We start from the raw sequence: 19,833 nt of genomic DNA on the forward strand, positions 1-19,833 counted from the left end.
TTACTGTGTGGCGTGAGTCTAGGCACATCATGACACTGTGGTAGTCGTAATATCTAGTGTCATCAAATGAAGCCATCGTCAATGCCAAAGTGGGTCCGGCAAGTGGATGAGATCTTCTCCGCAATTCGGCGTCGAGATTGCATGAACTGATACTTGAATAGTTTAATACGACTTCCACTATTACCGTGCATACATACAGTATAGAGTATGTAGACCGTCTATTCATATAAATGTTTCAATAACTGCATCATCCCTGCTCACTCAATACAGGGCATGCATGACTTCTCAGGCAGCACCACAAGGGCAAGGTACGTATCTTTTCTTCGTCACTGGGTTACAGAAACGATTCGTTGGCCTTGACGACTTGACAACATAGCATCAACTCTAGCTCTTGTCTTATAAAATAGTTTCATTCGCTTTCTCGTATTTTCCCCCCTCTTGTCTACTTATTTCTCTTCGCCCCTCATTTCTTCTACCGCGGACTTTTCACAGCCAATACTTACGTGTACCGCTGTGGCGAGGTCAAATTGGGCACGTGCTCATCACTCCATCAGGATTCTAGAACTTGCTCAGCATCCCCGACTTTTATATATATCGTTCTTCATCAACCCCGTCAAGGGCGATTAACTCTATCGCTGGTGGGGATACAGTCGAGCATGGCATCGTCGCAGACTCCTCCGCACTTGGACTCGGAGAGCGTGACGAGTGGGCAGACGTCTACTTCGCAAATGCCGATGCATCATTACCCTGAGGACCAGCGCCAACAGCAGAATGCAACCCCTTATACGGACCGCTCAGAGGATGATCCGCCTCCGAGTTACACTGTAGTCGACAATGAAGGACCTCACGCGAATCCATTTGACCTGCTGCCCAGCAGCTCATCCTCCCTTGGTCTGCATCCCTTCAAGGGGACGTCCAACGACAGAGTAGTCTACTATCTCGACAAGCGTCTTGATACAGACCCTGAATTTCTCGAGCAGCACATCTCAGAGCTCGCCAAGGAACCACCAAGACCATACGTCCGCATCCAGGGTCTAGACCGCAAGTCCGGCAAGGGTGTCGACTTTGACATCCACATTGAACTCACGCCCCTGCTGTATCAAGAGATGGCAACCCGCCGTTCGTGGAGACGCATACGCGCCGTGAACAACTTCGACAAGGTGCGCCGCGGGACAGCGAGCATGACGCGCGCGCCAGGGTTTGGGGGCAGCGGACCGCCTGAGGAGGGCACGCCGGGTGTTGCGCAGTGGTGCTATCGATACTGTGCGAGCAGAGCCGGTCTAAAGGTGTTTGTTCTGGAGCGGCGCTTGACAGGCTGGGACTTCGCCCTCGTGGGGTCTAGGCTGGAGAGTTTGGTGCGGGGGACGGGATATCGTGGGGAAGTCAACATAACCTTTCCTACGACGAATGGACGGGTTGAGATATACAACCACTGCCTAACCAATCGATGGCGCCTCACACGATGGATTGTACTTTTATTATATGTTTCTCTTCTGTGGATATTCACTTGGCCATGGGTGTCGCTGCGCACGAGGTGGTACGAGACGGTATTCGTGGAATGGTCGCTAAGTCGGCCTGACAGGCAGGGAACGCTCCGATATGCATGTATGAGTGAAGATCAGTGGTTCAGACTGTGGCGACGACCGATCGAGCAGGCGATTCAGACAAGGCGACGAGGACGGTTGAGCCGTGATGATATAGTGGACGAGTGTGTGGCGCCTGGGGCTGAAGACTCCGCGAGGGGAATGAGAGCGGGACTGGAGGTTCTGCAGCGGACATTTGGATGGGGAGGAGATGGAGAGGGGAGTGGAAGACATTCGCCGTGTATTTGATGGTGTTTGGGTGGTGTTGGGGCATAGATTGAGCTCGCTCCTGGGTTTACATGGAAGCGCTGGCGTATAAGATTGCATTACCTCGCATTGGTTTTTATTTATGATTCATGATAGTTATTCCCAACTCAAAATGTTAATTCGGTTGTGTCTGAGCTGTCCTAACGAGATCATATTGCTGCATTGATATCAACGTCTCACATTGAGTTGAGTCACTACAGAGGCAACATCACCAGATTTAAAGCAACACAGATGATGGCGAAGGGCTTAAGGGTCTTATACTATATAAGAACCAAACACCCAAGAGCAAAATACTTCCCCTCAGCTGGAAAATTGGATATGATACTGGCGAATTCGATATTCTGTGCAAAGGTTCAGGGTAGCTTCTTTCTTATCTTATCAGCCCCTCCACCCCACCAATGTCGCTCACTCATCATCTACACATCCCTTACCAATCTCATTCATCAAGTTCAAGACTTATACTGCAGTCACTCTCTTTTTGCATTTCTCGTATTTCATTTCGGATTCAAGATACAGACTTGAATATACAGCCACCACGATGACTGAAGCCGAGATGAGTTCCAGCTCAAGAAGAATACTGGCTGTGGCCCTTGAGAATGAGACAGCAGTTTTGTCAAAGTTGGTCAAAGGTGGGTTCACTTTATCCAGATATGCCAGTGGTCATCTACGAAATATAAACTGACATCATTCACCACAAAATTCACTGACAAGTCTCAGACCTCACAGGATCAGCCCCAGAATCACCAGATCCCTCCCTCGGGATCGCAGGCACAACTCATAGCCTCGCCCTCAAAACACCATACTATTCCACCACAGTTCCCATCTGGCTTGACCTCATCGCCTCACCTTCTGAATGGTCAGAGTCATTTCTATCCCCCGAAGCCGCCGAAGTGCTCGCCGTGTTAGGAGGTGTAGTAGTAGTCTTCACCGCAGGTCCGATTTCATCGTCCAAGGATCACCCGGCAAAGGAACTAGTAGAGCACATCGGCAAAGTCCTGAGGAAGGGACTAGGGGGATGGGAGTGGGATGGCGTAGGACTAGCTATCGGCGTGGGAGGAGATGGCAACGAAGAGGAATGGGATGAGATCTGCGCAGAGGCTGGACTGGAGTTTGTGTCTCTTGGCGGAAATGGCGATACTGGTCGTAACGAATTTGGCGGTATGTCGAATCTGTCGCTCACAGAAAGTTACTAACAAGGACAAGAAAAAACAGGAGTTGCACGAGTAAAAGAAGCCCTCGAAGCAAACGACTGGTCTCAACTCGAAGCACCACTATCAGATTCCGAGTTTGGTGACTTTGAAACGAGCTCAGCCAAGGCAGATGAGGATGACAAAGATTTAGATCCCCAAAAGATGGGCTTTGGCTTCGACAAGTCAGACTTTGAAGGTCTACGACGCGCCATATGGGAGTCCAGCCAGGATGTCGAGGAACCCTCAGAATCCAGCAAGGCAGAGACTAGTAAGGAGGGTGCTTCTGGTGGAGTTGGGTTAGAGGACCTGGATGAGGACGAGATCGCCAAGATTGAGAAGATGATGAGAAAACTCCAAGCTGTGAGGGAAGCCGGCGAGGGGATGGGAGAGGAACAGAGGAAGAGAATGGCAGCCAGGGCTGTTGAGGAGGTGATGAGAGATCTTTGAACTGAGTAGGCATCAGCCGAATCTATCCAAGACGAAGTGATTCCTGCAAAATGTTTGTCGCATCATTTCCAGATTATGATGGCCTCTGAACCTCCCATATCCGTTAATGATGCCCATACACCACGCCGACTGCCATTCTGAAGACCTGCCAAAGCTGACTCACGAGTGGCACGATAGCTAACCTTGATCTATATGCCGAGTCCTCTGCGGCCGTCAAGGCATCGACATAGCACGGCTCGCTTACCGTGTCGTTGCACCATGGTCACATCGTCCAACTCAGATCGTGATCCACGGACCGGGTCTTACGTAGTACATATCCAATGCTGGCGAGACCCTTGGCTGGCATGTATGAGACTCAAGTCTCATGGCATCGATAACCGCCATGATATTGGTAACCAAAAGTTCGGACACGCCTCTGTCCATTCAATGGTCTGTCAAACTTACTGACAAGCGGTAACACAGAGTTGGAGAGTCAAAGCATGTTGCAGTTTCAATTCCACATGTCTTTTCAGCACAGACACGTCTCCCAATTTAGACAATATGCAACGCATCGTGGCATCAGGTAACCCGCTCAATCTTGTGCCGTTATGGTAAAGTTTTTGTAGATCGGCATGGATCGTGACATCCAGATCACCGGACTCAACATCGCGGTGACATGCTCAATAGCTCCGTAGATAGCTTGTGGTCTTGGGCGGTGTCGTAGCTTATGCAAGGGAGAGATTCTGAGATTCTTCCAAAAGTCGCGGGCGTTGACTAATATGTCATAGCTTGTTGTTAGTAAATAAACTTGTCCCCTATCTTAAATCGACCGCTTGAATTGACGTGACTCGACTCATGGAGTTGATGATCGACTAAACGAGGTCAGAGTCCAATTGAGGCCGGAAAGAAGCGGCCCCGGGTCCAAGGGTCCACCGGTGATGTTGGTTAAGCCAGATTGAGACTGCGGTTGAGTCAATAGTAAATCCCCTGAGATGCCATGATAGACGACGTCAAAGATCTCAGACGCCCCATTTTGTTAGTCTGGTCCGTCCCACAACCCTTGTTTGGCGCATGTTGACCAAACAGGGGAGCGACTCACGTTTCAGCGCGTCTTGCCAGGTAGAAACGTAAACGTGCTCAGCCGGGGCTTCAGCTGTCCTTCAAAGCGGTGCAGCTGAAGGGCATGATGCTGAGAGCCCCATACCGGTTAGCTAGCATGAGCCGCCAAGCTTGGCATGTTACCAACAGCGTCTGAGAATTCGTATCATTGTCATGCCATGTCTGGACAAGTTATTCTTGGGATCTAAGGGATGCTCTGAAGGGAGATATCTCCTGAGTGGTGCATGCCAACTCTGCAACAGATGGTGAGGATTGAAATCAAGTGGTCAGCAAACGCGCTCGACGCGCTGCCATCCCCGCCATGGATGGATATGCATATCGTCTCCAGTATGAACATTGCCGCCATTGGTAGGATTCGTGACTCGTCATGCAGGTTGTCGGTTGGACTTTTCGGATTTGGGCAGAGGATTGATAAGTCAGTTTGACTGCGGCCATGGGTCGGCCAAACTCGATCGACAGTAGGGTTCGTCGAACGGTGCTCATTCTTGTCTGTGCTTTCTGACCTCAGAAGCTGGGAGACGAGGGTGAAAGTCTCTGGTGATTAGGTGAGACGAACAAATATAGCAATGGTTCTTTCGTGGTGCAATTGGTTCAATTGTTCATCAAGAATCCTCAAGCTACTTCGTGGTGTTGTTGTCGAGCGCAAATCCACCAACCACAGGCTCTCATGATGTTCTGGCATTTATGCAAGCACATTTCAGTGGGCACCGACTGTGAGTCTCATGGCGGCACGCTGTCAGCTTAAGGAACACGACTGCCTTGCCAGAGCTCAAAGAAAAACAGCGAGTTTAGGGCGATTCACCCCCTAGACTTGATCGGGTGAGGTAAAACTCCAACACTGGTGGACCCAATGGCATGTGGCCGCCGAGACATGGCTTAACGCTGGTTGGCTCTGTCATGCTGATCCTGCAAGGTATCATGCCCCAGATGCACCTCCAGGGGTCTCAGTCAGGGGTAACGGTGCCAAAACTGGTAAGTACCAAGCTGAGGAGGAAAACAATTCGACATGCATCTTGTGTTTTCTGATCTATCATGTCGATCTTTTATGTCACTCCGGACGCGCCCGGGAAAAGGCTCGGATCCGGCAAAAGAAAAGAATCGCAGAAGCACCATTTTCCTGTCCATCAGAGGATGTTGTGTGTGTCCATGCTTCATGCTTGCTGCACTCCGTACTCCGTAGTAAGGGCGAGACTTTTCGTATTACAGCCACAACCGTTGAGGCTTTGTTATAGTTGCAAAGACCAGAGTCAGATGGCGGTGGCCGTAGGACCGTTCATCGCTGAAGCCGGTAGTCTCTGAATAGTTCATTCTGTTTCCCTTCAATACGCTATTCATTGTTAGTCGTTAGTCAAGTCGGAATAATCTGGCAGACGCTAAAGTTGCCAAGGCGCGACCGACCTTTGGCCCCAACGTCAGGCTGATTTTGCTTGAACAAGCGTCGATCGCAGTGTTTTGCACAAGAGAACCACGAGAAAAGGGGTCAGAGAAAACATCACACAGTAAGCCGTGTTGTGGCCCACCAGATGACGATGGATTGAGCTACTGCAGGAACAGGGTCTCAGCATACACACCTTCACAAGAGATCCCGAACATGCAAGTCTTTCATGCTGACCAGACATGCCGTGGCGTGGTGGCATTGCTGTGGTACGATCCTTCGCTGGATCCTTTGATGCAGGTACGAGTACAATTCAGGAAATCCGTGTCATGCTTGCTGCCAACGATGTCGGAGGCTTATATCTGAAACGAAAGACAGAGTTTATGACGATATAACCTGACCTCGAAAATTGTAGCTTGGTTTATGAAAAGGTTCTTTGAAAAGAGCTAATGGATCCAAAGATTCCGCAGAGAATGTCATCGCGTTCCCCTTTTCGGATCACCCCTGCAATTGTCGACATGGGAGTTGTCGGAACGTGGATCCAGCAGATCTGACGAGATTGTTGAAGGATGAGTCAGGATCAACGACGTGACTGGCGAGGCTGATTAGCATAAATCAGCATCTTGATGGGAGTTGAAGATGCAATTGTTCCAACAATATCCGTATTCAACTGAATAACGAAAAGAAGCAATGATCCAAAACCATGGGTTGTGTTTCTCAATTCTCGGAACCAATTGTGGATCGAGAGTCAATTGGAGCCACTGACCATTCAACAGATGCAACCAAAAATTGCCAGCATCAGCGAAAGATATCGCATCTTCTCCGGAGACAGTGCTGGGAACTGATAGAAAACCCCCCAAGAGAAGCCCGATAAATTGAAATGGATTGGAAATATATTTGTCAGGAATTGAAGGGAAACCATACTACCTTACCTTTATAATTGAGTACTGGATGACATTGCTGAAGCCTGAGCCACTACTGGCCTACCGAGACTGGACTGACGACACGGATTTTCGGCGACAGTCATGCGTACATGTGCCTTCGTCAACTGAAGACATTACGTCAGATGTAGTACAGCATCAGGGCGGGTTGAGGTGCGAGATTGAGATATGTGGCTGAAGACACAGAAATCTCCTGAAGCTGTGGATTTGCTTCGCAACCGAGGGAAGGGTGGGAACACGTGCCATATGTTTGATCTTCGCATTGCTCATGGGTCTCCTCTCGGCAATAGTGTTGGATATTCGCATTGAAAGGACAAGATTCGGGACTCGAAGAACGTCAGGACTGAGAAGACAGACCGACAGCAGGGGGCTGTTCAAGACGTCAATTGCCTGTTATCAGTCATCATGTAGTCATTGGGCCAGTTCAAATCTTGCAGGATGATAAACCGATGACCCGGGAACTTGACATATGTTTTGGCTGAGTCTTCGGCTGTCTGATGATCAACATCATCATGACAAGTGCATCCGACCATCAAGCGCGTCATGTTGTATTGGTTACTGTAACCTTTAGAAACAGGTTCGTCCGGTCTGATTTGAGCCGACTTGACCAATATCAATCTCGGTATTGAGTAGAGCAACATGATTTGATAACGTCATGTAAAACTAGAATCGAGAGGGTTAAAAAAAAAGTGTGGCGCCAGCTGAAGCTATCTGGTGACGCCTTCCCTCCTCGTCAGACAACGGTTCGATAGGGTAAGACCGGACCGTTTCTCGGTTGCCTGTTTTGGCAGGAAGAGCTAACGTCAGGAATGGCGGCCAATAGGGAGCTAAGTTATGGAGGGCACAGCACCCTTTTACCGCTCCGCCTTGGGGGCCGTTTACCTGTCGTCTCCTAAAACAAGCCCACTATTTTCATTGGCGCGTACCTTGCATTAGTGTGCATAGAGGAATGATCCAATGGACTCTGCATATCTGCACAACGCACGTCTATGAAAAGCTTTATCTCTGCACAACTTCACCCAAAGAGTCCACATCAGCAAGGACCTTACCCCTGATGCAGGTACCGTGCCCTACCGATGCTACCCAACTGAGGAATAGACAAACTCTCATTGACGCTTCAACTCCACTCCCGTACTTCCGACCATTCAAACTGTGCGTTAATTCAGGTCCTCGCCGCGTCCTTGCGCCTGATCTTGGTCGTAACTTTTTGGTGTATCCGTCCGTTTACTGCAGCCGTCAGCCACATTGAATTCTTTGTTGCATGATGGATACCCTGGTCTGATGTCTGGGACGAGAACGCCGATCGTCTCTCACGATGCCAGTGCCAGTGTCAGACGGATCGGACTTGACACAGACTCAGAGTAGCGAAACCAATGTGACATTGCAAAAACAAGATGAACTCATGAACCCAGGAGAAGAAAAATGTTCAGAGGTCATGACTGACAGTTGATCACACGTCATGGACGCTGAAGCACAAAGAAAACGCACAGGTAAAGATGCCGACCACCCAGAGCTAACTCTTCCCCAACAGCGGCAGTCTCGCGGGGCCCCTTGATGCTGATCCAGGGTTTGAACCACAAGTTCTACCCGGCCTCTGAACTTCACACTTGCCATTTGTGGCATGTCTATTCCTTCAGGCTCGGTTGGATGTCACCCAATCCAGGGACCGCACTGATTTAGCATATCTTGGAACTATCTGACGGACCGAAGTCCGGACAAGTCTGGGCCAAGAGGCAATTGATACGAAGAGAAATCGAACCGGTCACGACCGCTGGATGAATGGACAAATGGGTGGATGTCTTTGTTCTGTGTGTTGGGGAGCTGGGATGTTTGTGGTGGTGTCGGATGTGGACTCCAAGCACGGCTTGAGTGGGTGTGGACGCCAGTGGTTCTCGTCAGTCACTCGTCAGTGGTTCGTTGGCAAAGTCTTCGTGCAGTTTTGGCCCGCTATGGCCTGCTTTGCTACACGCCAACAGGCCCCTCCCTCGTACACATTGTGCGGGTTGGATGTGACACGGTTGGCTTTTTCCACAAGGAAGGGCCTGTCCGATGCTGAGAATCAGATGTGATGGGCGAACAGGACGAGACAAATTCCTCATCTGGAAGAGATCGCTTATCTGGAGGTTACGCTGCTGACTTGAACTGTCGAACCAAGAGACAAGGCTGAAAAGGAGGCCAATTCTGAGTTACCTTTTGTGGCGACACGACGAGCTATTGCTAGCTGATCTCACAAGTTTTGGTTAGTTTGTGCTAACTTGGGTACGTGCTGGCGTCGGGGCGTAACGTGTTTGAGGCCTTCGTTCTTGAAGAAAACTCCAAAGTTGACAAGAGTCGGACTGGCTGACTTTGGGGGCAGCGGAACCAGGGGGTAAAAAGAGAGAGACGATGACTGGCCAGGCTTGGGATCCATTGCTGGGCTCGGGCGACTTCAGGGCTGCAATGCATCAACCCCCTGTCGTCCTCACCAACTGCAGACCAAACACGGCGGCGCTGTGGTTTGCAACGGTCCCGTCGCTGCCCCTTGGCGCGTTAAGCTGTTGTCTACCCTCCACCGAAGCGCATCACGCCCGCCCAGTCAGGAGACGGAGGTACCTGGAGCTAGGTAACTCTGTCAAGCCACTGCTCAGGTACCCGCACCTCTGTCTTTGGCGCCAGGATACATTGAGACGATGTTCCATCCTTTTTCCCTTTTCCCAGTTTCTGAGCATTTTCGCACGGCGCCGTGTCCCCACACTACCTGCTAGTGGTGGTACCTTGGTCTGAGTCCTGTACCTTTTCTCCGATCGAGGTGCCCGCCCGTGGAGGGGACGGCAGCCAGAGGTGCAGGACTAGCCACTAGGGACAGACAGGTAGGCCTCTAGACTCTGTCGGCAACGGCTCTTCTCCTTTGAAGACTTCCCCCCCATCCCCGTCCCCGTGCCCCGTCCGTTTCTCTTTTCCATCTTGCATCGCCAGTCCGCACTCCTTGTGACCGCTTTTTCCGCTTCTTCTCCCTCGTCTTTTTGTCCATTCTTTTCTTTCCTTAAGTCACTCTCTTGAATTATTCAATCTTCAAGCCAATCTTCGGTTCCCGTCACTCTTTCCGGGTCCGTTCCTTTCTTTAGGCTCTACCAAGCTCAAACAACTCTTACACCAGGATCGCTCCCACGTCCACAACGTTTTTAAAACGCCCAAAACCGTTCGAGACCGGCACATCCGCCATCACGATACTTGATTCTTACCTCCTTATTCTGTTCTGCAGATCAAGGAATACACTCTTTATTTGAACTGACTACTGAATTAACCGTCATTCACTACGCTCCTTTACCGACTCGTCGATTTTGGCTCCGCCGTCTTTTCTGTCTGATAATCCAGCTCACTTGAACGCGTCTGCTTCAAGTATAATCGACGACAACCGCTTCACAGCATCCGATTTCGACCAGTTTCATTTTATTTTATAATTTCAACCTGCATCTAGTGATCGCATCCCGCGATCTACTTTTTAGCAATGGCCACGGAGATTGAACACCCCATGGCCTTGGGCAATGTCCCCGAGGTCACCACACCCAACTCAACATCTTCACCATCTGTCCCGACCCCTGTCTCAGCCTCCATGAAAAAAGAGACACCATCTCCCTCTGCCTCAGCCGCCAACAATGCTTCCCGACGACCTCCCCGCAAGAGCACTCTCACCCAACAGCAAAAGAACCAGAAGCGACAGCGTGCTACACAGGATCAATTGACGACGTTGGAGATGGAATTCAACAACAACCCCACACCCACTGCCACCGTCCGTGAGAGAATTGCCGAGGAAATCAACATGACCGAAAGGTCTGTTCAGATTTGGTTCCAGAACAGGTATGTGAAGGAATGAGACTTGTAGAATTTCGCTGACAGTAGTAGACGAGCAAAGATTAAGCTGCTGGCCAAGAAGAGTCTGGAAACTGGCGAAGACATCGACTCAATTCCCGAGTCAATGCGAGCTTATCTCGCTATGCAGGCCATGGAATCTGGCAAGGGTCTCGGCGGAAGTTATCTCGGCCGTACTGGACTGCTCCCCTTTGGTCATGGTAACATGATGCTCGGTGGCGATCAGGGAGGTCAGGGCAAAGTTTGTGAGTATTTCGACCCGCCACGTAAACGGTGTATTAACTGAACAGCAGTGATTCATCATCTTACCTGCCGATCCCTCAGCATTGGAAAGTGGACTCGAGTTGGACAAAACACGATGGATCTCATCATTTTCTACTCACCCGACAAGTGCACCATGACCTACTACATCAACAACGAGCAGGCTGGCTACAAGATCGAGTACCCCTTCTCTTCCATCAAGAACATTTTCCTCGAGAATGGCGAAGGAGACCCAACTAAGCTTGGAGGGATTGTCATTGAGTTGAACAGGCCCCCCAACTTTTTCATGGACTCATCTCCCACCACCAACGGATTCTTCCAGTGTGGTGATTTCACAGAGGATCTCCAGGCTACCCAGTGCTTGGTCCACCACCTCGGTGGAAACCCCAAGGTTCTCAGTGGCCAGCTCGCCAAGCTAGTTTCTCTCGAGTCCTTCATGAACCGTCACAACCCTCACCCCTACAACGACCCTCACGTCCTCTCCGTCTCGGCTCCTGTCTCACCGACCGCCCGACCCTCATCTCAGCCCAGCTTTCAACCCCATGTCGGCATGTACCAGGAGCAGTGGGGTATTCACCAGATGCACTCTGGCATGCGTCCTGGACCTGGCCACAAGCGTCAACGTTCGCGATCAGTTCCTGGACCTGTTGATTTCGCCATGTTCCAGAATCAGCCGATGCCTTCCTTCTACATCCAACCTCCTGGAGAGATGCCTCCTCCTCCTCCCCAGCACAACCCTCACATCTTTGCGCCTATTCCTCAGCCTCCTGGAAACATGGCTCCTAATCTGCGCATTGATACTCAGGCAGGATTCGGCCTGGACATGCGTCAATACCCCATGTCTGCCACCACTGCTTCTCCTGCCGAGTTTCCTCCCAGCCCAGGCTTCTTCCCCCCTGGTCCCGAGGTTCCTCAGTCAAGCTACAACACACCTTATAGCCATGGTTTCCTGTCACCAATGGTTAACCCCGACACAGGTGTTCCCACTTCTGTTTCTCCTCTCCCATTCAACAGCCCTGGCGAGCCTTCCATCCTAGAGCAGTCGCCTCCCATGTCAATGATGGGCCGCCCTGGCTCAGCTGATTTGTATCCCATGAACGACGGATCTTGTGCTGTTTCGGAGGACGGAGCGAGCCTGAATGAGATGTACTCCAAGCACACCATCAACCTGCCCATGCACACAACCTCGCCTGGTTTCGTGCAACACCAACAAGCAGACCTCGACATGGATCAGCTCGTGCAGTTTGACGCAGTTGACCCGTCAAGCCTATCCCCCGAGGCAATGCCCCAAGCTCACCAAGGAAACTAAAAGAGTATAGGGCGGGTACAGGTGTTGGTGGTGTTTTGTAGTATGTCAATCATACCAGGGCGTTTGGGCAAATTATACCATTGGGATTTCCTTTTCTTGTTTTCCGCCAGCTTCATATAGGCGACTTTCCTTGCCATCTTCTCAATTCTACCAAAGCAGTATTGATACCGATGGTGTCAGTTTGGTCGATTCTCCTCCCCACTACGGCCATGAATGAACTTGCATGACGATACACTTCTTTGACATCGGTCATGTATGTCGGGCACAACACAGCGATCGTATAACTCTTTCCCGCGTTGAAGTACTTTCATTTTAAATCATTTACCGCGACTTGTTTATTTCTTGGGTGGTCTTGTTCAACACTTTGCAACCGACGACCCTGTCATTCGGCTTCATTTTCCCTGACCAGCGTTGCCTGACCACCACACGCTTGTCTTGGACTTAATCTGCATACACATTGTCTTTGTAAAAGCACAGATGGTGGTGTTTAATATTTTCGATAGCTTGTTTTCTTTGTATCACGTCGAAAGTTGGGGAGAAGCCCCGGCGGCTTTTGTTAGGTTCATTATTCTAATGGTGGGCTTTGGGATGTTTTTTCTTTGTCTGGTTTTGTGCTTCGAGGCACATTGGAGTTTATGAGCAGCTGGGTTGCTGTCCTCGGTAGGCGTCAATTGAGACGTGTACTTCAAGGGAAGCCTACAGTTGGACACGAAGGCATGGGTATTTTTATAGGGTGGAATTGCTGAATAAAATGGGGTTATGTTCACTGAGTTTACCTGTGTGATTGACTTTTGTGATTGTGTGATGAAGACAGGTTGTGTCATTGTAATTCCAGGGACGGATGATTCGGAGGTAGGATCGTTGTGAGAGTGTTACAAGGCGCAGTCTTTAGACATGAACGGGCTCCGAGGGGACCGTGAGAGGTAGAGGTGCAGAGATCAGCATGGCTGAGTCTGACAGGTTGGACAAGAAAGTGTAGACGTGATTCAAAGGGGACGACTTTTATAAATAAGCATATAGAAATAAGCAGTTTATTAGATCTTCTTATAATTATCAGATTCATTAGTCAGAGCATGTCCCATATTAATGAAGTGCCGACTGCCAAGATGGATGGACCAAAGGTTGGTTAATGTCTTATAACCCAGGTCGTGACGCGGCTCACTCGGAAGATGTGGGAGTAACAACGGACCGTGTAAGAGATTTGTACCACCAGGGCTGAGCCGTGTATCCTCGAGCACTCAAGTCTTCGAGTCTCGCTGTCCCCCGTTTTATCTTCTCCTCACTGTCTTCATACATACGGCTGCGGATTAAGCTGCGTAAATTTCGAGGCGCAGTGAGCTATGATTGGACTTTGATTGCACGTGTGACAAGTGTTGGTCAGCCTTTAAAGACAAGAATAGACTAATTTGGGGTCTGGACTGCTTTGAATCAGTCGGTCGTGTTATTTCCCCAGCAGCCCAGCTCTTCAATCCCCAGTGTTTTTAGGTGAAACGGATTCAATGCATGAGCTTATTTTGTCGCCAGATTAGATGGCTTGATTTAAGCTACGAGTTAGCGACTTGGCTGGAATTACCGGTGCCAATCAAGCCGAGCTTGTACGACGCAGAGTCTGCTACAGTACCCGCGGGCTGCGAGGATTCCAGGTGATGATAAGTGCAATGCTGCGCCTCAATACACCTCGTCATGCTTGCAAAGTTAATTCGTGAGGGGAGTATCAAGGCACGAAGAGGTTCCGAGGATCCGGATGGGACGAATTGTTAGTGAAGGATAGCAGAAACTGTAGTGAATCCATGGATGATTATGCTTTTCATGCGGAGATTGAAGGATTACGAATGGTAGGCGTAGCTTACAGAACCATCCTTGGCTTTCATCCATTGGAGTAAAGGCCGCTTCGGGCTGTATACGATCCCCGTTGCCCAGCCCAGCCCAGCCAGCCAGCCCAGCCAGCCTAATAACTCAATTCTGACGAAACATCCACATTCTCCAACTCCTCTGCAAGTCGTCTTATTCTCTCGTTTTCCTTCTTCTTTCCTGGATTACACCAGAGACCTTTCCTAGGTCATCATCTCGTTTCAATACCGCTCCAATCTAACTGAACCCGGCGCGTCCCCACGACCACTCCACAGCTCCAACGGTATTTCCAGATGCTACCGCCGATTCAACGGCCTTAACATGGCTCCTCCATACCCCAGCGATAATAGCGGGCGACGTCCCTCGCAACCGAGAAATGACACCGAAGGTGAAATAGCTCGTGATCTCGCTGCTCTCGATGAGCGATATCCTCGAACTTCGACCAATTTCTCGAGACCACGGAATACAGGGCGCTCTTACACAGACCCCAACAATGATCGCCAGCGACGATCTTCCGCAGATGATACAAACGTGAGATCTGGATCGAGGTCCAGAACTAGACGACCCGATGATGGTTCTCATCCGAGAGCGAGCGGCCCTTACGAATTGCGACCGATACCTTCGAGGACGGAATTGTCAACTGACCAACCTCCCGATTCTGCGGATCGAACCGATAAGGAATTGACTTCGCCCGTTGACAAGACCAGTTTTGGGTTCGGCGGAAACGGTCCCAAATCCTCAGTGCGCGCCGATATCAAGAAATATCTTCGAGAAAGACGTCAGCGAAGAATTGGACCTGGCGCAAAACCAACATGGAAAGATCGCACTAAGAAACAGCTCGGAGAGTTCCACCAAAAGGTCATTCTCGAGACAATTCTTCGCCAAAAACCCCTCGAACCTTTACCCGACGGTCGCCATATTCCTCTCAATCCACCGCAGCGAAGTGCCAATGGTCTTATCGACGAGCGTGCAGGGAAGCCGTACTGCAGTAACTTCATCCGCTCAAGTCGCTACACTATCTACGATTTCATCCCGAAGCAACTCATCTTTCAGTTTAGCAAGCTTGGAAACTTTTACTTCCTTGTTGTTGGTTCTATTCAGATGGTTCCTGGCCTGAGTACTGTCGGAAGATGGACTACTATTGTACCTCTGGGTGTATTCGTCGCATTCAGCATGGCCAAGGAAGGATGGGATGATTATAGGCGCTATCGACTTGATCGCCTGGAAAATCGAAGTGAGGCTTGGATTCTGACGGATCGAAATGCGGACAAAGGCCGTGTCAGACACGCTGAGAAAATGAGGAGGAAAAGGGAAAAAGCGTCTGAGAGTGGTGAAGAGCACATGCTTGATGATCTCGAGTCAGGCACTGCAGGGACCGCCAAATTGGGTGGAAAGGGAGACTGGACTTCGGTACAATGGCAACATGTTCGTGTTGGCGATGTAATTCGTTTGCGCCGAGATGACCCTGTTCCTGCGGATATTGTGCTTTTGCATGCTACCGGTCCTAATGGCATTGCGTACATCGACACCATGGCTCTTGATGGTGAGACGAACCTCAAGAGTAAACAGGCCTGTCCTTTGCTCGCCGAGCGATGCAACACCCTCGAAGGACTTCGCGCGACACAAGCTACTGTCATCTCTGAAAATCCTAACCTGGACCTTTACAGCTACGACGGTCGAGTAACTGTCGACGGCGAAACTCTACCACTGTCCATGAACAATGTCGTTTACCGTGGATCTACTCTCCGCAACACTGCTGAGGCCCTCGGTATCATTGTAAACACAGGCGAGGAGTGCAAGATTCGGATGAACGCCAACAAAAATGTTCGCGCGAAGAAACCCGCTATGCAATCTGTTATCAACAAGATGATCATGGTTCAAATCTTCATCGTTCTCATGCTCACAATGGGCCTAACTATTGGTTACTACCTGTGGCGAGATGAAACTGAGGATTTCGCTTGGTACATCAAGCGACTTCCTTTCTATAATGGCAGTGTCGCTTTTAAGGAAATCTTCTTTGGGTACATCATTATGTTCAACACACTGATCCCCTTGTCGTTGTATATCAGTCTTGAAATTATCAAATTGGGTCAGCTATATTTGCTTCAGGATGCCGAGATGTATGACCCAATATCGGACACGCCCATGGTTGCGAATACGACCACTATCCTCGAGAATCTGGGCCAAGTCAGCTATGTCTTTTCTGACAAGACGGGTACTCTGACAGAAAACATCATGCGCTTTCGGAAAATGTCGGTCGCTGGTGTTGCTTGTCTGCACGATATGGACGTGCAGAGAGATCAAGAGGAGATGCGTCGACGAATTGAAGAGTCGGAACGGCCGAAAAAGGGTAAGAGCAAGGCAAGCTTTTCTGCGGCAAAGAATACAGGCCATGTCAAGACTTTGGACGGAAACGACGATACAAGTGGAAGCGGATCTCGACCAGAGCCTATTAGAACCATGTCGACAAGGTCTGCAAGCCATTGGCAATCCACTGTCAATACAGCCGAGAACGCCGACATGAAGACGGAAGATTTACTTGAGTACATTCAGAGGAAGCCGAATACAGCTTTCTCGCGAAAGGTAAAGCACTTTTTGCTGTGCATTGCTCTCTGCCACACTTGTCTTCCTGAAAAGACTGATGATGGCGACATCACATTCCAAGCTGCTTCACCTGATGAACTTGCTCTTGTTGAAGCTGCCAAAGATCTGGGATATCTGGTCATTGATCGGCCTGCACAAGCTATCAAATTGGAGGCCCGAGATGCAGATGGTTCCCTATACACCGAGACGTATCAGGTGCTGGATGTGATTGAATTCAGCAGCAAGAGGAAGAGAATGTCGATCATCATTCGCATGCCCGACGGACGTATCTGCATCTTTTGCAAGGGCGCCGACAATGTCATCATGCAGCGTCTGAAGTTGAGTAATCTCGCCGAAGAAACTGCCAAGAACATCGGTCGTCGGGCAAGTCAGCGACGAGCGTCTCGACAGGATCAAGCTTTGCAGCGGATCAACTCTCAAAAGAGCGTCAGTCCTTATGGTAGTCCCTATGGAAGTCCTCGCAATAGTTTTGGGTTCTCTAGGGCTGAGTCGTCTAATCGAGAAGGTCTCAGATTGAGCTTGGGACGACGTTCCACTGATCTGAAGCGTCTGTCACAACAGCTTGCTCGATCACCTCGTACTTCCACCGAAATGATGAGCCCTAGACAGAGTCTTGCTCAAATGCCCTCGTTCGACGATGCCGAGCGCAAGATTGACGAATCTATGGCTGCTAATGAAGGCGCCGTGTTTGAGAAGTGCTTCCAGCACGTCGATGATTTCGCCAGCGAGGGACTCCGAACTCTTATGTATGCCTACCGTTACATTGACGAGGACTCTTATCGCACTTGGAAAGAAAAGTACAGAGAAGCTGAGACAAGCTTGATCGATCGTCAGGAGCGCATCGAAGCCGCCGGAGAGCTTATTGAGCAGAGGTTCGAGCTTGCCGGAGCGACAGCAATTGAGGACAAGCTTCAGGCGGGAGTCCCAGAGACCATTGACAAGCTGCGCCGAGCCAACATCAAAGTCTGGATGCTTACGGGCGACAAGCGAGAGACGGCTATTAATATTGGCCATTCTGCTCGTGTGTGTAAACCTTGGTCAGAGATTTACGTTCTGGACGCGACTTTGGGCGAACTGAAGGAGACGATTACTGCGACTCTCAATGATGTTAGCCGTGGTATGGTTCCACATTCCGTTGTGGTTGTTGACGGACAGACACTGGCCAAGATTGACGAAGATGATGAATTGTCTCTTCTGTTCTATGACCTTGTTGTACGTGTTGACTCTGTCATCTGCTGCCGAGCTTCTCCCTCACAAAAGTCCAATCTCGTTCGCTCGATTCGAAGATATGTGCCTAAGAGCATGACTCTGGCAATTGGAGACGGCGCGAACGATATCGGTATGATCCAGGCCTCTCATGTTGGCATTGGTATTTCTGGTCGCGAGGGTTTACAGGCTGCTCGAATTTCGGACTACTCGATTGCCCAATTCCGATTCCTTCAAAAGCTACTCTTCGTTCATGGCCGTTGGAACTACATGAGGACCGGCAAGTATGTACTTGCAACTTTCTGGAAGGAAGTCCTGTTCTTCATCGTACAAGCTCATTACCAGCGCTATAACGGATACTCTGGCACGTCACTGTACGAATCGTGGAGTTTGACCGTCTTCAATAGTGCCTTTACGTCACTTCCTGTTATTCTTCTCGGTATTTTCGAGAAGGATCTGCGTGCAGAGACGTTGATGAAAGTGCCAGAGTTGTACACTTTTGGACAGAGGAACCTCGGATTCAGATTCTCGCAGTACTTTGCATGGATGTTCATGGGTGCTGCTGGGAGTTTTGTGATCTGGTACTTTACGTGGTGTGTTTACGATAAGATCTTTTATGATCGGGATAACAGTATCTTTGCTATGGGTATGGTTAGTTTCACTGTTGCTGTTATTTTCATCAACATCAAGCTCTTGTAAGTTCTCTGATATGTGTTGTTGAGCTGTACTGACTCTTGCAGGATCCTTGAAGTGCACACCAAAACTGTTGTTACCTTTGGTGGTTGTCTGATATCTGTCGCTGGCTGGTTCTTGTGGATGCTGGCCTTGTCAGGCATCAAGCCCAAGAGTTTTGGCCCTTATATTGTTAGGGACGCTTTTATTGACAACTTTGGTCGCACACTACAATGGTGGACGCTTGTACTGCTCGAGCTTATCGTGCTCATTGTCATTGATCTGGTTGTTCAAGCTATTCGCCGAGTCTATTTCCCCGGCGACCAGGATCTGATGCAACGAATTGAGAAAGATGGCAATGTGGACAAAGTCTTTGGAGATGGCAAAGACGCTGAAGAAGGCGACGGTGAAGCAGAGAGAATTCTCTCAAACCAGCCAACGCCGGGTGTTGACAGAGGACAAGATAGGAGACATCGTGGGAGCCACGATGATTATCAACCGAGGTTCACGGCGACTGCAGAAGAGAGGGAGAATCCAATGGAGCAATGGCGGGGATGAAGGAGTTTCTTTTGTTTGGGTATATCCACGGATGATCAAGGTGCCTCTTACGGGAATGGCTGGGCTACAGGCGCTGGAGTTGGGATGGGTTTACGAATTGGTTGGTTATAGTGAGCGTTTGTATGACGTATTATTGCATTGCTATAGTGTATCGAATGAATGAATGAGCGAATACCGCAATATCTCACATTACCAAGGCTTGCTATCTCGATGTTGTACAGGGCTCCCCGCTTCGGTAAATGTCTCCCCGATTCCCCGGACTTATCAATTGGTCCTTGTTACATGAGACACGCTACGGTGAGCTTCCGTCATCATCAATCCATTCCGAGTCTTCCATTCCGGCCGCTAGAATTAAGGTCATCGGTGTGATTACCGAAGCACGTGGAGAAAGATCAACAGTGACCTCGGCGCAATGTAAGATATATACCGTGCCTCTTTAATACTACATCCCCCAAATTCCAGAGAATGTGATAACTCATCGTCACTTTAGTCTCTATTTTTATTTTATTCGCCATAAAAAAAAAACGAAATGGGCGCGGCTTGTCCTCCGACGACACAACCGCCGCAGCCTAAACCTGTTCCGTGCGCTTCTTCGCTACACCCGGCATTTTTCACAGACAGG

General features: G+C 49.8%; 6 protein-coding genes across 13 annotated transcripts; 4 read left to right on the forward strand and 2 right to left on the reverse strand.

Annotated features, from left to right (window-relative positions):
* Positions 1–656: 656 nt before the first annotated feature.
* Positions 657–1,342, forward strand: FVEG_06687 (hypothetical protein; the record flags this gene model as incomplete). Its single annotated transcript, XM_018895087.1, has 2 exons — positions 657–1,288; positions 1,315–1,342. The coding sequence occupies 2 exons, from the start codon at positions 657–659 to the stop codon at positions 1,340–1,342; spliced, it is 660 nt and encodes a 219-aa protein (XP_018752285.1).
* FVEG_15921 (hypothetical protein) lies at positions 1,142–7,571 on the reverse strand. Of its 8 annotated transcripts, XM_018905150.1 has the most exons (4): positions 7,145–7,571; positions 6,893–7,008; positions 5,984–6,552; positions 1,142–5,912 (listed from the first exon to the last, which is right to left on the reverse strand). In XM_018905150.1, the coding sequence occupies exon 4, from the start codon at positions 1,908–1,910 to the stop codon at positions 1,566–1,568; it is 345 nt and encodes a 114-aa protein (XP_018752289.1). In that variant the 5' UTR covers positions 1,911–5,912; positions 5,984–6,552; positions 6,893–7,008; positions 7,145–7,571; the 3' UTR covers positions 1,142–1,565. The 8 variants fall into 8 exon arrangements, with proteins under 8 accessions (XP_018752289.1, XP_018752288.1, XP_018752287.1 ...); XM_018905149.1 differs by having other exon boundaries at positions 1,142–6,552; XM_018905148.1 differs by having other exon boundaries at positions 6,893–7,571.
* FVEG_06688 (hypothetical protein) lies at positions 2,192–3,937 on the forward strand. The gene is made up of 3 exons (XM_018895088.1): positions 2,192–2,479; positions 2,568–3,008; positions 3,054–3,937. The coding sequence occupies exons 1-3, from the start codon at positions 2,389–2,391 to the stop codon at positions 3,485–3,487; spliced, it is 966 nt and encodes a 321-aa protein (XP_018752294.1). The 5' UTR covers positions 2,192–2,388; the 3' UTR covers positions 3,488–3,937.
* Positions 7,572–9,596: 2,025 nt separating the features above from the next.
* On the forward strand, positions 9,597–13,391 carry FVEG_06689 (hypothetical protein). The gene is made up of 3 exons (XM_018895089.1): positions 9,597–10,738; positions 10,784–10,995; positions 11,044–13,391. Exons 1-3 carry the CDS (start codon positions 10,389–10,391, stop codon positions 12,318–12,320), a joined length of 1,839 nt encoding a protein of 612 aa, XP_018752295.1. The 5' UTR covers positions 9,597–10,388; the 3' UTR covers positions 12,321–13,391.
* On the reverse strand, positions 10,267–13,333 carry FVEG_15922 (hypothetical protein). Its single transcript, XM_018905155.1, has one exon. It carries the CDS (start codon positions 13,142–13,144, stop codon positions 12,839–12,841), a length of 306 nt encoding a protein of 101 aa, XP_018752296.1. The 5' UTR covers positions 13,145–13,333; the 3' UTR covers positions 10,267–12,838.
* Positions 13,392–14,222: 831 nt separating the features above from the next.
* On the forward strand, positions 14,223–19,401 carry FVEG_06690 (phospholipid-translocating ATPase). The gene is made up of 2 exons (XM_018895090.1): positions 14,223–18,676; positions 18,722–19,401. Exons 1-2 carry the CDS (start codon positions 14,493–14,495, stop codon positions 19,209–19,211), a joined length of 4,674 nt encoding a protein of 1,557 aa, XP_018752297.1. The 5' UTR covers positions 14,223–14,492; the 3' UTR covers positions 19,212–19,401.
* Positions 19,402–19,833: the final 432 nt, after the last annotated feature.

Source organism: Fusarium verticillioides, chromosome 7, assembly GCF_000149555.1.
Source record: "Fusarium verticillioides 7600 chromosome 7, whole genome shotgun sequence".
Classification (NCBI taxonomy): domain Eukaryota; kingdom Fungi; phylum Ascomycota; class Sordariomycetes; order Hypocreales; family Nectriaceae; genus Fusarium; species Fusarium verticillioides.

Coding starts and splice junctions, on each gene's coding strand:
- FVEG_06690 (XM_018895090.1), top strand. CDS start 14,493: ATGGCTCCTCCATACCCCAGCGATAATAGCGGGCGACGTCCCTCGCAA. Junction 18,677..18,721: donor TTCATCAACATCAAGCTCTT/GTAAGTTCTCTG, acceptor TGACTCTTGCAG/GATCCTTGAAGTGCACACCA.
- FVEG_06689 (XM_018895089.1), top strand. CDS start 10,389: ATGGCCACGGAGATTGAACACCCCATGGCCTTGGGCAATGTCCCCGAG. Junction 10,739..10,783: donor CAGATTTGGTTCCAGAACAG/GTATGTGAAGGA, acceptor TGACAGTAGTAG/ACGAGCAAAGATTAAGCTGC. Junction 10,996..11,043: donor GGGAGGTCAGGGCAAAGTTT/GTGAGTATTTCG, acceptor ACTGAACAGCAG/TGATTCATCATCTTACCTGC.
- FVEG_15921 (XM_018905150.1), bottom strand. CDS start 1,910: ATGCAATCTTATACGCCAGCGCTTCCATGTAAACCCAGGAGCGAGCTC.
- FVEG_06688 (XM_018895088.1), top strand. CDS start 2,389: ATGACTGAAGCCGAGATGAGTTCCAGCTCAAGAAGAATACTGGCTGTG. Junction 2,480..2,567: donor TTTGTCAAAGTTGGTCAAAG/GTGGGTTCACTT, acceptor GACAAGTCTCAG/ACCTCACAGGATCAGCCCCA. Junction 3,009..3,053: donor TGGTCGTAACGAATTTGGCG/GTATGTCGAATC, acceptor AACAAGGACAAG/AAAAAACAGGAGTTGCACGA.
- FVEG_15922 (XM_018905155.1), bottom strand. CDS start 13,144: ATGACACAACCTGTCTTCATCACACAATCACAAAAGTCAATCACACAG.